General features: G+C 34.6%; 2 protein-coding genes across 8 annotated transcripts; both read right to left on the bottom strand.

The window, feature by feature from the left end:
* Positions 1-452: 452 nt before the first annotated feature.
* LOC126653847 (uncharacterized) lies at positions 453-3,021 on the bottom strand. Of its 6 annotated transcripts, none has more exons than XR_008790907.1 (3): positions 1,935-2,759; positions 1,786-1,831; positions 453-1,688 (listed from the first exon to the last, which is right to left on the bottom strand). XR_008790907.1 is itself a non-coding variant. In XM_050347823.2 (3 exons), the coding sequence occupies exon 3, from the start codon at positions 1,013-1,015 to the stop codon at positions 524-526; it is 492 nt and encodes a 163-aa protein (XP_050203780.1). In that variant the 5' UTR covers positions 1,016-1,688; positions 1,786-1,831; positions 2,771-3,021; the 3' UTR covers positions 453-523. The 6 variants fall into 6 exon arrangements, 5 of the variants coding, with proteins under 5 accessions (XP_050203780.1, XP_050203786.1, XP_050203778.1 ...); XM_050347823.2 differs by lacking the exon at positions 1,935-2,759 and adding an exon at positions 2,771-3,021; XM_050347829.2 differs by lacking the exon at positions 1,935-2,759 and adding an exon at positions 2,771-3,021 and having other exon boundaries at positions 453-1,673.
* A 6,686-nt stretch (positions 3,022-9,707) lies between these two features.
* Positions 9,708-11,217, bottom strand: LOC126653849 (putative ribosomal large subunit pseudouridine synthase SVR1, chloroplastic). Of its 2 annotated transcripts, XM_056106292.1 has the most exons (4): positions 10,996-11,217; positions 10,522-10,909; positions 10,336-10,392; positions 9,708-10,120 (listed from the first exon to the last, which is right to left on the bottom strand). In XM_056106292.1, exons 2-4 carry the CDS (start codon positions 10,675-10,677, stop codon positions 10,103-10,105), a joined length of 231 nt encoding a protein of 76 aa, XP_055962267.1. In that variant the 5' UTR covers positions 10,678-10,909; positions 10,996-11,217; the 3' UTR covers positions 9,708-10,102. The 2 variants fall into 2 exon arrangements, with proteins under 2 accessions (XP_055962267.1, XP_050203788.1); XM_050347831.2 differs by having other exon boundaries at positions 10,522-11,217.
* Positions 11,218-15,771: the final 4,554 nt, after the last annotated feature.

The following is a 15,771-nucleotide window of genomic DNA, read 5'->3' as shown; positions in this document are numbered from 1 at the left end:
TTTGATGGTTTTGCAACGTGAGGGTGCAAACGAATTGGGGGTAAAAGGTGAGGGGTTTTTAAGGGAATAAGCCTAAATAGTATTATGGTAATCTGAAAATCGGATCTTGTTAGAAACTGGAGAAATTCTTATGTTAATCTTATTTTAGTGAGACGTTATAATGTGATTGGTTTAGATTACGGATGACGCGTGATAAACTCGGTCTACCTAAAAATTTCTCTAGAAACGATGCAATAAAAGGCTACTGATAAGTGAAACAGGTTTCTTCTAAAAAAAAAAGATATGTGAGACAAGTTTATGTACTGTGTCTTAAATTCTAAAAAGATTAGCTCAGAATGTGCAGATTTTTAACATTTTAATGGGTTAAAAAGTTATTTGGTTATATCATTTTATTTTATACATTTTGATAATCAATTTTTTTAACAAAAAGTTGTTTGGTGGGTGCAACTCCATGATTTCTCGACTTCATCTTATAATTAAAAAAAATTCAATTGAATTATCACATACGTAACCAACAAAAGATTTAAATCTCTGCCAAAAACTTACAAAATTCATCATATAACCTTTCTGAAAAATGAAACTCCGCTTTTAAATTCATCAATCTCGCAACAGCTGATAATTGAAAATGTCCTCCCGGATTTCCTTCCCACAACTCTTGTTCAGATGCCCGAAACATGTCATACAAATGCTGGGCTTCCAAATTCGGGTCCTCTTCCGCTACATTAGGAACTTGAGAAGGACCAATGACATCTTGCATCATTGATCGAAAGAAATCACCATGATTAATTGTTTCAGTTTCATGGGATTCATGTTCTAAATCTATGTTGGGAGTAGCTTGGATAATATTGGGTACAAAAGTTTCTCCATGACAATACCAGCAATTATAGTTTTTCATGAATCCATACTTTGCAAGATGACATTTCACTATAACCTCCTCAAGATAACCCTTGTTTCTGCATTTTTTATGATCACACGGACATCTTATCTTCTCACCATTCATGCAATCGGGATGCATTTTTGCAAAATTAACAAATTCCTTCACCCCTTGTATAAACCGTGGATGCAGATATCCACCTTCGTATCTAACATATATTCATTCTCGATTCATGTTCTTATTTAGACCCTAATAAGAATTTCTTAGCTGTTCTGTTCCTTTGGAAAAAATGGCACAAATTTTAACAACTAACAAATTTAAAAAAATTCAAACAAACACATACAAAAATATTTAAAATTAAAACTATCAATTTGAGAGGTGTTCATTTTTCAAAATGTAGAAAGTCAATGTTTCAGACGTTGTATAGGTACTAATTCATGGAATTGTAAGAATTAGCAGTCAAATTGAATCCATTGGGCTGAAATTCATAAGCCCTTGTCAAAATCAAAAAAGTTAAGCTATCGGTACCAAAAAATTTGAGCTACACAACAAATAGGTTGCATACAATTTCCCGAGTTTAAATCTCCACCTCAATAATGCAAACACTTGAAAAGTATAACGTCGTTTCTACAATCAGAATAACAACCAAGGCAAACAAATTTTAGCTTGATTAAAAAAAAAAATTAGCTCATTACTAACCTCTGTTTCTGAAAAGCACCAATGACAAGAAGATCAACGGCAGCTGCAGCAGGGAAGACAAACGCGACAAGAGAAAAGCACAGCGACAGCTTCTTTATATCTTTTAAAAAAGTAACTTCACATATGAAAAAGTATAATTTAAAATGTTAGGAAAAAATCAAATCAATTACATAAACTGAGAGTAATTTCACATACAACAAGGGCATCCTTACATGTAGGCTAAGCTAGAATAACAAACGGGTCCAGAGTCTCCTCCCACTACAAAATAAATCAAATGAAAAATCAAACAAAAATCCATAACAATAGAAATAAAATACCCTAAAATTCAAATAAGACCATTCATTAACAGCTGAAACTGAACCTCAATTTGCAGACCCACATAACGCCAAGAATTGCGAGAAAGAGGAATAAAAATAAGACAAAAAACTGCATAAAGTCTTTTGAAAGACATCTTAAAAAATTTAAATAATAAATTACGTGTTCTTTCTTTTTAATATCTCTGAGATATTTTTTAATCATTTGAATGATGCTTAGCATTATAATTTATTTTGTAAGAACTAATTTTAATCTCTGAGGTTAGATATTTTTTCTTTTCTTTTGAAATTTTTCGATTTGATTTAGGATTATCTTTCTTCTAACGGAAAGATCCCTAAATCAATTTTGTTTTTGTGCATTAATCAAAAGACTAGAAAGAGCAAATCAGTTTTAACTTGAAAGACATAGAGCTTATATTTCGCAGATAGTATCTTTTCACTTGAAAGAAATAAAAATACAAACAAGATGAGAAAATAGCAGTAGTGATCTAGTGATTTTGGCTTCTCTTAGACTTTCACTCTGTTTATGCATTGGAAAGTATGTTACGACGTGCTTAACAAACTAATAACGTTACCAAAACACCTACCCAACTATGCTAACAACACTCCTCGCATTCTATAACCCACCAAAAACATGACATATAACTCACATCAAAATCCAAACAACATTAGACACATCATTAGACCCAAACACATATATAGAAAAACTATCATACAAATCTCAGACAACATATTGAAGGGGGAATTGGTAATAACGTATTAGGGGTAAAGCAACCTCAATAATGCAAACACTTAAAAAGTATAACGTCGTTTCTACAATCAGAATAACAACCAAGGCAAACAAATTTTAGCTTGATTAAAAAAAATTAGCTCATTACTAAACTTTGTTTCTGAAAAGCACCAATGGCAAGAAGATCAACGGCAGCTGCAGCAGGGAAGATAAACGCGACAAGAGAAAAGCACAGCAACAGCTTCAATGAGTGAACGACACGACAGTACCTTTGGAATCTTTGTATCTTTTAAAACAAAGTAACTTACACTGAAAGTATGAAAAAGTATAATTTAAAATGTTAGGAAAAAATCAAATCAATTATATAAACTGAGAGAAATTTCACATACAACATTGAAAATTAGGGAAAAATCAAGGGTTAATTACATATAAAATCACCACCTTTACACGAATTTTCAAAAATAACACGACCTTTAAAACGTGTCAATGCAGGGCATCACCTTTCATTTCTTTTCAAAAATAACATGGGCACGTTTTTTGATAAAATTTTGCTGACTTGGACACCCGATAAGAGTGCCACGTGTCACGCCACGTCAGCAAAAATGCCACTAAAAATGTGCCCGTGTTATTTTTGAAAAGAAATGAAAGGTGGTGCCCTGAATTGCCACGTTTTAAAGGTCGAGTTATTTTTGCAATTTCGTGTAAAGGTGGTGATTTTATATGTAATTAACCCAAAAATCAATTAGGTAAACTTAAAGTGAGAAAATATAAGGTAGTAAAATTAACTAAATGCTGATTCAATAAAAGCTTGACCATCCTAAACTACAACAATTAAATCTTTATGACACATCAACAATGGAGAGTAGCAAAATCAATTAGGTAAACTTAAACTGTCAACATTGAAAGTTAGGGTAAAATCAAGGGAAAAGGGTCACATAAGCCCTTAATGTTAATACCGAGGAACACATTGGCCCCTAAAGTCACGAAAGATTAGGAAACAGTATTAATGATTCCAAAACGGGCCATGTAGGCCCCTCACACTAACAGGGAGTAAACCACCGTTAGTGAATGGCCATGTGGCAGCTGATTTGGCTTTGTAACCGTTGGTGACTTGCCAAATCACCTTGCCCCTTTAAAAAATACCCAATTTTCATTTCATGAACCCTAATTTCTCCAATTAACTTTCTTATCCCTAAATTCAAAAAATTGAAGCTCCTAATCAAGTGAAGATCAGTGATGACTCATTCATCATCTTCCATGCCAGACGGAAGTGAATTTGGGAGTAGCATTGAATTCAACTATGGAGGTGACACTAAGTACTGCAGATGCATAATTGGAGGTCGAAGATTTCGAAAAGCTCCGAGATTTACAGCATGGACAGAGAAAAATCCTGGAAGAAGGTTCTTTGGATGCATTGATTACAAGGTAACATTCCATGTTTTTGGCAAAAAAACGTCAGTTACTGTTCTTTGGATGGCTTTTAATTTTTTCTTGTACTGATACATGTAGAGGGGTGGATGTGGATATTTTGAATGGTTTGATGATGCCATGAGTTATCGAGCTAAAGACGTGATCAATGTATTGAGGGAAAAGCTGGAAGTCCTGATGATGGAGAACACCTAGAAGAACAAGGATATTGATGGTGTTGCTGTGGATGAGTTGTGGCAAGAAATGAAGAAACTGAAAAGAGCAGAGAGGAAGAGACAGATGGAAGTTAATAATGCTAGGTTTTGGATGAAATTGGCTATACTTGTTGTTGTTTTGTCATGGAGTTTGATGTTTTACGTTTTGGTTAGGAAAAGCTGAAAAAATGTAATGTTATGGCTTGAACATGTTTGAGCACAACTATGTTATGTAATGGTTATGGTTAGTTGTTGTTTTGAATATGCAATCTGTTGTGAATATGCAATCTGTAAATAGATAGTAGTTATAACTGAACTTATATATATCATAGCCCAAATCAGGTTCAATACTTGGACAAAAAAAGGGTTCATTACATCCTGTGATGTTCACCCATCAACAAAATGTTGTTCATATCTATCTATACAGCATTTACATTAACCTGATAACTGAAGTTCCTGTGGAACTATGAGCAAAATACAACTGTTTAGTTCCTAAGGAACTTGCATAATCAGCTAGGCTGAATAAAAAAATTCAATCCCTCTAAACTGTTGGTCCTTTGTCCTTCCTCTGCTTGCTGCCAAGATTCTGGTCCCTTTCCCTCTCTAACTGGACTCCAGTTACAGCTTTACTCCTATTCCATTGCACCCCTCTTATTTTGAAAGGCAGGTCTGTTGGGTACAAAATTTCTGGCCCATCTCCTCTGAATATAATAGGCCTTGCATCTGGGTTGGTGGATGGTGTTGCTATAGTTCTCCCCATTCTCAGTCCTCTTTCATTTGGGATGGGAAATCTTATATTAGGGTCAGGACTGTTGTTTTCATTGCTACACTAACTAGCATTGTAACTTTCTGATGCATTTGCATTGGCTGAAGGTGTGTCACTGGTTCCACTAGGTGGCACCACTGTCTCTCCAAGCATTCCAGACTGCACAATAGCATACAAGCAATGAGTATAACAAAAGACAGACAACGTAAGTGATAGGGACCAAAAACATTACATGCATAGTAGTTTGACCAGTGGTAGGATCATAAAAGTAGCCTGCTCCAACTAAGGGCCTTGGTGTTCTATACCTACTAGCACTAGCCCTTTGCAAGTGTGCCTTGTTCCTATAAAACCTGACTGAGTCCTGAGAAGCTTGAGAAGTAGCCTGAGGAGCTGAATAGGAAGCCTGCTGCACTCCAGAATGTTGTGATGCCTGTGGACCTTGAGATGACTGACCCTGCACAAGAAGTACATCAGTAATGAAATTCAAGCTTTAACCTTAGTTCAAAATAAACACAGCAAAAAATTGTGGCTTGATTCAACCTTTTTCTTGCAAGTAGTAATGTTGTGGCCTAATTCATGACAAATTCCACAAGTCTGTTTTTTTCCTCTCTTTGATAATTTCCCTAACCCTGATGTGGGAGTGGGTTCATTGGCATCCCTGATTCGTTTCTTCCTAGGTCTTCCTGGCTGTTTGATGACTGGTGGTGGTTCCATGGCCTCATACTCATCACACCTCATGAACATTTTACCAGGGACTGGTTGCATGGCCAGTTGGTAGCTTGCTTCATATGAGGCCCTGTGGTAGTAACCTGAGATGTGTCTCATAGGGTCTATGCCACGGTGGTCCATTGCAGCAATGGCATGTGCACATGGGATGCCAGTAAGATCCCACACTCTGCATGTGCAAACCCTTCTGTCAATAAACACAGTGTGTTTATCATCACCTTCACCTATCTCAAAGCCTGAGTCCCCATTAAACACAGCCTTACACCCAATTGATGCTTCTTTGTTGTCATTGTAGAACTCCACTCATTCACCCAGTTGCTGCTCATATTTTTCTTTTCAGCAAACCTTTTCATCACTTGCAGCCTTATCTCCTCTAGCATGCTAATAATAGGCTTGTATCTTGCCTCTTTTATCCAAGAATTGAAACATTCTGAAATGTTGTTGCCCACCATGTAAGATTTGGACCTATTGCTAAAATAGGCCCTACACCAATTTTGAGGGGGGTACCCAACTGCATCCTCTGCTGCAGTAATGCTCAATTCTCCCATCTCTTTCAGGTTGTCAATAGATTCTTCCTCAAAGGAGCTCCAAGCACACATCCAGAACTGTTTTTTCAACTCCCCTCCACCATGCTTCTTTGACCAGTTGGCCCAGATATGCCTTGCACACCAACGATGCTCTGCATTAGGCAAAACACTCTTTGCAGCTTTAATAAGTCCCTGTAAAATTAAGACACGCAACATATAATTCAAACAATACACACTGCACAATTACACACTGCATAATTACACTTAAATATAACTGAAACATAAAACATAAAACAGAATATACTAACCTTCTGCATATCTGAAATTATAGTGAGAGATGCCCCATCAGCAAGGTCGAACTCTCTGGCTAGCATCTTCATGAACCAAGTCCAGTTGGCCTTGTTCTCTGTGTCAATCACTGCCCATGCTATAGGGAACATCTGCTCATCTGCATCCTTCCCTATGGCTGACAGTAGAATCCCCTTGCAAACACCCTTCAGAAAGCATCAATCCATCCCTATTATAGGTCTGCAGCCTGTTTTCCAACCTTCTTTACATGAGGGAAAGCATATGAATATCCTGTTGAATATTCTCTTTCCTTCTCTCAGTTTCAACCCATCCATCTGAATTTCTGCTGCAGCACTAGGGTTGGATCTTTAAAGTGCAGCTGCATATGCCTCTAGATAAGAAAACTCCTTCACATAAGACCCATCCATTTCCTGCTTGATCATTCTTTTAGCCCTCTTACATTTTGACACAGACACCTTAATCCTTAGTTGCATTTCAGCCATAGATCTAAGTTCCTTCACATTTGCCTCAGGATGCTCCATAATAAACCTCCTAAAATGCTTAGCTACGAAGGCATAAGTAGCACTAGGAACCTCAAACTTCCTATAACAGTTGTGCTCAGCAAACAATGTCTTCACAATAAGTCCAGGATTCCCTTTCTCTTTGGATATAAACACACAGAACTGACACCCCTGATCAGACACACATTTTGCCCTTAGTCTACCTGGTTCATTAGGGTTTATCTTCACTACAACCCCTCTTGCAACTCCATATGCAGCTATGGCTTCTCTGGCTTCTTTAGCATCCTTATAGGTCATCCCAATTGTGAAGCTAGGAAGCCCATCCTCTCCATTGTAATTTTGTCTTTCTATTAGTACCCCTTCATTGTCACTCCTATCACTATCTTCTTCATCTCCTTCCTCCTGATAACTCTCATCACTATCTTCACTCTCAGCTTCATTAATGCCCTCCCCCTCACTGTCCAAGTCTGTGATGTTTAATCCATCACCATCCTCCTCATTACTGCCCTCAACTGCCTCAACTACCTCAGCTACTTCATTTACCCCACCCTCAGCTATCTCATTTACATCACCCCTCACAGACACAGCCTCACTACCTACCTCATTAACCCCAACTTCACTCACCCCAGCAATTACTCCACCCTTATCTGCCCCAACACTACTGTCCAAATCAACACTCTCTTTTTCTAGTGGTTCTAATTCAATAGAGGCATATTTAACCTCAATATCATCATTATCAACATACAAGTTGATTTCATTAACCCATGATACACTCCTAATGTAGTCTAACATATTTGAAATAGACATATCATTCTCAATCAGAAACAGACCATCCATCAAAGACTTCCCAGGTTTTAAAAAAAAAAGACATGCCTCACATTTTCATATTTCAGTTGCTCTACATAGAACCTTTTAAGACTACGCAAATTGAGAAAATCAATATCATAATCAAACATTGTATCACTGTCTCCACCAACATAGTCCAACTTATCATCAACAACCCAATTTCCCCCAAAATAAAAATTCACATTCACCACATCACTCATGCTGCCAAAAACAAAATGAGACTAAATAAATCATACAATATTACACTCCTATAACTACACAGCATAAAACATGAAAAAAAAACCATTAGAAAAAAAACGTACCTTTTAACTTCTTCTAACGAAGATGAACAGCACCTTCGTTTCGCAACAAGTTCGTCTAACTAGCAGGTATTTTGTGTGTCAATGACACACCCGATTGATTCTGAAGAACGAGGATGAGATTAGGGTTCGAATCGTTTTTCAGAGTTAGAAATTAGGGATTCATTTTTTTGTATCGTTTGAGAGAATGAAATTAGGGCTTTCTGATTTATTTTCTCCTTTAACTAATCTGACTTAATTCAAATTTGTTGACTGTGTATTTCTTTGCCAAATCCTGAGACACAAAGCCAAATCAGCTGCCACATGGCCATTCATTAACGGTGGTTTACTCCCCGTTAGTGTGAGGGGCCTACATGGCCCGTTTTGGAATCATTAATACTGTTTCCTGACCTTTCGTGACTTTAGGGGCCAATGTGTTCCTCGGTATAAACATTAAGGGCTTATGTGACCTTTTTCCCTAAAATCAATTAGGTAAACTTAAACTGAGACTAATTTTGCATACAGCATTGAAAGTTAGGGCAAAATCAATTAGGTAAACTTAAATTGAGACTAATTTCGCATACAACATTCAAAGTTAGGGAAAAATCAATTAACACTTAAACTGAAAATATTAGGGCAAAATCAAATCAATTAGGTGAACTTACATTAAAAGTTTGATAGCCTGACAACAATAAACGAGAAACGCTCCATGGCGGCGTTGCTGAAGTAGACCAGACAAGAAACGCTCCATGAATGATTAACAAATTCAAAATGAAAATGCGATTTAAAAGGGAAGAGAGAAGAGTAGGGACTGTTAAGCCCATGAATGATTACCGATAAGAGTAGGGGTTTACCTTCAACTTGAGATTTATTGATCAGGCCATATAATACAGAAACCTTAAAAGTTAGAATGAGAAGAGTAGGGACGAAGAGATAGATTTGCCTAAATGAAATAATTGTCACTTAATTTTTGACGGAATAAACGAACCGTCACAATTCCGTCACTGATTTGTGACAGAATTGTGACGGTTAACCATATTTTTAATTTGTGACGGCCTGTTTCATCACAAATATTAGCGACGGACAAATCCGTCACAATTTTGTTACTAAAAAGTAATTTGTTACGGAATCTAAATTCGTCACTAATATCTGTCACAACTCCATCACTTTTCTGTCATAAAAATCAGCTAAACAAAAGAAAATTAAATTATTTTTTTCCGTCACAAACTTCAAATTCTGTCACAATTTCATCATAAATAGTGACATATTTATTCCGTCACAATTTCCATTTTTTTTGTAGTGATAAGCTTATTGATCGAAATTGCAATATAAAACTATAAGTTTTTAGCTCTCTCGGATTTTTAACTGCATAAATAAATAAATGTTTTGATAGATACAAACAAAATGGATAGATGTGAGCACATGACTATCTGATTAATGACCAAATAGAAAAAGGTGATGGCAAACTGAGCTAATTTTGCTATTGTTATGGAGGGTGTTCTAAAACCTGAATCAGTAGATGAACTAAATGCTGCCACTATGATTCAATCGGTTTAACCAAACTCAATCAGTTAATTTGAGCATGCTAATTCTCACTAACACATTTACATTTCAAAGCGTCTGTCGATATACATGCTTAGGAATATAAATATTTTCCAGATTTAAAAGATGAACTCCCATCTCGTATTAACTTCTGGTCTAATAGCTTGCCTACTATTACTGGCAGTGGCATACCTCAAACCATATAAACCAGGAGGCGTTTCAACTGTAAATCATTGAGCATGAGCAAAATTCAGGCTGAAATCTTGAATTCGTTTTCATTTGATTCAAGTGAGAACTCATAGTATGGCGGTAACGCAGCAATGCTTTCAATTCATCCAACCCAATGCCTTCAATTCACTTTGTTTTAGTTCAACATGCTTCCCAATCCTGCAACTAACATAGCAGTTTAGGATTCAGGTCGAATAGATAGAGATGATTGACATCATTTTTACATCTTCCTAGTTACCAAATTCAAAGAAAATAAGATAAAGCCGAAGCATATAGAAGTACTGCATAAACATTCAGCCACCATCACTATTAACATTATAGATAGTGGAAATATAAAAATTTATTAAGAAAGATAATTTAGCTGAGATTAATACCTCCAGTCCAGCATTCTTCACAAGTTCTCGAACTTCATGGTTTCTCCCTTCATGAACCTGTCACAATTGTTTAAACAAATAAACTTCAGTTCGGCACTTTTAACAGAACTCGACTCAGCAGAGAGAGAAGACTGCTAGAATAAGGGAAAATAAGTAATCGCATTAGATGAAAGATAGGAAAAGTACCACTATGCGAAGACAAGGTCTTAACATATCTGCCTGTGAAGGTGGCAGCTCCACAGAATCTGGAGTGCAGTGGATACCTTCGATAATAGTTCCTTCACTGATGGCTATTAAATGCCGTTTGTTTACTACACCCTCATGGTTGCAATATATATACATTTGATTTACACATTATAAGGATCTCCTTACATCATTGTAATTCAAAACCCGGACCAAATCCCAGTAAATCATAGCCCTCTGCTCGCACAGCTTTACGAGAAAACCTTTAAATGTGTGTATCCTTTTCTTCCGGCAGTCGGGCCTAATGACCATTAATTGATAAGAAAGACGAGGGAGCCTTACTCTTTTGACAAGTTAAATGAAGGAAGTGCAAGTGCTTGAACAAAATCTCCTGCAAATAAAAAGCATTATCTTCAAATGAGTTCAATATATTTCTAAAACTTGCATAAAAAAGTTCTGACGTTGTGAACTTGGTACCGTCATTGGTCACGATAATTAACCCAGTTGTCGCAACATCAAAACGCCAAACAGTAAAAATTAGAGGTTTAGGCTGTCCAGAATTTATTTTATCCTGTATGCCAGGCCAACTACTTGTCAGTTGTCACCACTTGTTGAGTTAGACTAATAATACAACGATAATAGCATTAAGTAATGTAAAGTTGTAACATACACACTCAAATGCAAATTTCTCAAACACCTACTTTACAGTTTTCCAAATTATATAACAAATTTATCACAGGGTATCTAAAGTTGCAATCAATCTTAACGTATACCCAACTCTTGAAATAGCTATCAAATAGGCTTATCACAGACTTACAAAAGAACAAATATACCTATTTTAATAAGATCATATTAACTCAGAACAGCAAACAAAGCCAAAAGCAATTAATTCACTTATACATAAGCTAAAGGCAAAGTAATAGCTACTGACCTTTTTGGCTTATTAAGTGCAAAATACACCTTCGGGGGCAGCTTTCTAGGGAGGCGATTTCCATCGACATAAATGACATCTTTTCCGGGATCAACAAGTAACCGAAAGCAATAAATCTCTTACTTTAATTTGCTTTTAAGGCACGCTTAAATAGCTTAATCCATTATTAGCTCCTTAAACTAACAAATTAATACCGAGAATATATTTAAAATAAAGAACAAAGGGTCAACGCGCCCCCTAAACTTGTGTCACAGGGTCATCTAACCCAATTTATACTTTTTTGAGCAAATAACCCCAAAACTTTTCATTTGCGGGTCAAGTAATCCCATAATTGTATTTTTAAAATGCGTAAAATACAAATCGGAGGTGAGAGATGTAAAAAAGTAATTAGATTCTTCCCTAATTGTTACGATAAAATTATCCTAAATCTGCTTTTTAAAATAAAAATATAAATTATGGGGTTATTTGACCCAAAAATGAAGAGTTTTGGGATTAGTTGCTCAAGAAAGTATAAATTGGACTAGAGATGACCCCGTGTCACAAGTTCAGGGGGCGCGTTGACCCTTTGTTCTTAAAATAAATGTACCTCCAGAAGCTGCAAGAACCTTACAGAGCCCATGCGGCTGCTCTCTAAAAATCTCATTGTAAAATCAATAGTGTGATACACCAACACTCTTCTTAATCTTCTTCTTGGGGTTGTGGGTGTTGGCATCAGCGAGAGCGTGAAATAAGCGGGCAGGTGGGCCGGACCGGAGCTTGAGATTTTCGCGAACAATCCAGGGAATGAAGAGCTGACCTGCCAATGTGGGCCTAGCTTGGATGTCTAAGGCGCCTCTAAGTGCATCAAGAAGTTGTCGGTTCGAACCACATCCCGGTAACTAACAAACTAACAATTGAGACTCCAAAGAGTCGATTACCATCTTTGGCAAAAAAAAAAACTGACCTTCTTGGTTAGAGAAATCAAACTGGGTTTGTTGCTTTGGTTTGGGTTTCGGAGGAGCGAATGAGATGTTGATGCGAGGTAGTGAAGCAATGGGTTTAAGAAGAGAGGGCTTTGTTGAGAAGACCAAGTGTTGGATGTTATGCAGTAATGAAACGAGTGGCGAAACCAGAAACTTTTTCTAAAGAGTCGAAATTTCACACAAAAATTAAACATTACATTCAATGAAAATATAAATTAAATTAAAGTGTTAAATATTGAGTTAATAATAATAAAAAATAACACAAAAAATTAATAAAACACTAAAAATTGAAAAAGACAAGAGGTGAAAGTTGTATTTCTTGATTTACCTTAAAAAAAATAAAAAATTCATTTAATTCATCAAATTATAATAAAAAAGAAGAAACTGTAACATCTAAGATTGTAAATTTTTTTTATCACAGAACACAAATTTGGTTATATAAATTTTAAAATTTATTGTTTTCTCTTCGGTTTTTCGATATTAGATAATTCATGATAACCAAACCAATTTATCAAATTATGACAATCATCAATTTAATTCATCATAACCAACCAAACTAATTTATCAAATCATAACCATCATCAATCTAATTCACCAAATGAATTCATTAAATTATGATAAAAAAAATATTATCAATCTAAAAAATAAATGGCAACCAAATCAATTCATTTATGTAACAATTAAAAAAATCAATTCATCCATAATGCATCATCAACACACTAAAGTAAATTAACAATTAATATTAAAAATTAACAAAAATTATATAATTATTTGTTGAGTTTTTGTATAGTTCACCACTTTTTGACATTGCTAATCCAATATATAAGAGATAAAAAGATATAATTAAAGATTATTGTTAGATAGTAAAATAAATTTAATTAATTATTGTAAAAATAAAAAAAACTAAGTTAAAATAAAAAAAATTACAATACCTTTAATTATTGAGTAGAAATAACGATGAGTTTAAGAATTAAATGGTATTTTAGTGAATTAGATTCAATTTTAGGGTCTAGAATTTGGAAAATAAAAGAAAAGAGTTGGGCAAAATAAGGGTTTTAAAACCTAATTTCATATGAAATTGGGATTTTCTTCCCCGTTTGAAACAGAAACAGAAACAGCAATCTGTTTCTGTTTCAAACTTAAAAACCCAAACGATAAGTCATTTGGCTATGAGCCAAATGACTTGCTGTTTATTTTTTTTAATATAATAAAAAAGGGTTGAACGACATGTTGTTCGGCCATTTAAATTCATAAAAAAAATCACGAGTTGCAGATCTGCAACTCGTGAAAGATGGTGGTCGGCGTACTGTAATATGCAGCCTGCAAATCAGCAGATCTTCATCTGCTTGTGGCCTCAGGCATGGGGGTCGAAAGGAAGACGAGGGCCGGTGGAGTAGCACCGGTCCCTCGATTTTCTCCGGCAAGGAGGGTCGGCCGACCCTCCTGACCCTCCCATGGTTCTGCCACTGAATGAGACTGTTGTAACCATTTTTCTTCTCTTTGGTCTTCTGATGAGAGGAAGAAAAGTTTTGGAGCAAAGATTAGGGATAATTTTCACTAACGGTTTTCAAACTTGTTTTTTTTTTTAATATTAGACTCTGTAGGTCACTGAACTTATATATTATTATAATAAGGCACTAAACTTTTTTTTATTACAAAAAAGTCACCAAATTATACCTTATATTACAAAAAGGTTTATGTTGTTACAGAAAAAATACTGAACTTCTCGTTAATTACAAAAAAGGTCACCGAATTTACCTTCTATTACAAAAAGGTCATGAAATTATGTATATTTTTGTAATTTTGACTTACCACATCAACAAAAGCGACGTCGTTTACCCCTTTGTAATAAAAGATATAATTTAATGACCTTTTTGTAATAAAATAAAGTTTAATATCCTTTTTGCAATAATAGGTAAGCTCGGTGACACAGGGAGTTTAATATCCTGTTCTTTCTTTTGTATTTTATTTTCAATTTTACATTATTTTTAAACATATTTACAAATTGTATTTTTTTATCAATTTTTTGAGTTTCAAAAATATTGTTTTTAATCAAATTTTTAATAATTTATACTCTTTTCTATAGATTTTTGTGGTAATTTCTCAAAATACATGTTTTGACATTTTATTTACAACTTTACATTGCAAGTTTTGACTTTTTTTATTTACGAAAAATACCTTTTTTTTTTAATTTCATAAATACCTTTTTCGGTTTTCGGTTTTTTCGGACCGAACCGACCGACAGTTTTTTTATATAGTGTAAGATTAGTGTATATATAGTGTTAATTTTTATTTTTTATAGATTTTTTTCCTGGAATTTTTTATTTTATTTTTTAAAGTGTAACAGTAGTGTTTTTATGGTGTTTATACAGTGTAAAATTAGTGTATATATAGTGTATAAGTAGTGTATTTATGGCATTTTGTAGTGTTTTTGTGGTTTAACCATGAAACACTGTAAATACACCATAAACACTGCAAATACACCAGAAATACTGTAAATGCACCATAAATATAGTAAAAAACGGCAGAAATACACTATTAATACACTAAAAATACATCAAAACGTAAAGATATTATAAAATTATTACAAATGCACCATAAATCAACATTTTCTTTACAAAATCAGTAGCAATGAAAAAATTTATGAATAAGAGAAGACAAAATAAATAATTATATGAATAATAGAACAATTTTATAAACAGAAAATTACAGATCTACAATAATTTATTTACAAAATATTTAGATCATTACAAAAAATCTAAAAAATTACACAAATCTAAAAACGAGTCGAGAAATCCATAGCGTGAACGGAAAAGACGAACGGACTAGCGCGAACGGAAAAGACAAACGGAAAAACGACCGGAAACGACGAGAAATCCATCGGAAGTAGACGAACGGAAGCGCGACCGGAAAGACGAACGAAAAAGACGAACGAAAAAATAATCGGAGGAGATAAACTGAAAATCAAATAAAAAAGAAGAAGAAAAGAAGAGAGAAAAAGAGAGAGAAGAGAGAGAAGGGAGAGAAAAGAAAAGGTGGCTATGAAAAAAGTTTAACCTAAAATGAGATAAGACTTCTTTATATAGTAGGTATTTTTTGTATATAAGTTAGCTTATTAGGTAACATAGGATAAGAGGAAAAGATGGACAAAAATGGTGTAAATACTTTACCCAAATCAGGTATTTGGAAAATAATCCCTAGATTTTTTTCTGGAGTTTTTTCTTTGTTTTTTATCGTGTTTTTTAGTAGAACTATGGTGTTTTTATAGTGTAACTATAATATTTTTATAGTATATCTATGGTGTATATATAGTGTATCTATAGTATTTTTTTAATGTTTTTATACTGTATACCATAAAAA

The sequence above is a fragment of the Mercurialis annua genome, linkage group LG6 (assembly GCF_937616625.2).
Source record: "Mercurialis annua linkage group LG6, ddMerAnnu1.2, whole genome shotgun sequence".
In the NCBI taxonomy this organism is placed as follows: domain Eukaryota; kingdom Viridiplantae; phylum Streptophyta; class Magnoliopsida; order Malpighiales; family Euphorbiaceae; genus Mercurialis; species Mercurialis annua.
The sequence above is the reverse complement of the archived record's forward strand: the minus strand, read 5'-3'. Positions and strand labels throughout refer to the sequence as shown.

Coding starts and splice junctions, on each gene's coding strand:
- LOC126653847 (XM_050347823.2), bottom strand. CDS start 1,015: ATGCATCCCGATTGCATGAATGGTGAGAAGATAAGATGTCCGTGTGAT.
- LOC126653849 (XM_050347831.2), bottom strand. CDS start 10,677: ATGTATATATATTGCAACCATGAGGGTGTAGTAAACAAACGGCATTTA. Junction 10,393..10,521: donor GACCTTGTCTTCGCATAGTG/GTACTTTTCCTA, acceptor CAATTGTGACAG/GTTCATGAAGGGAGAAACCA.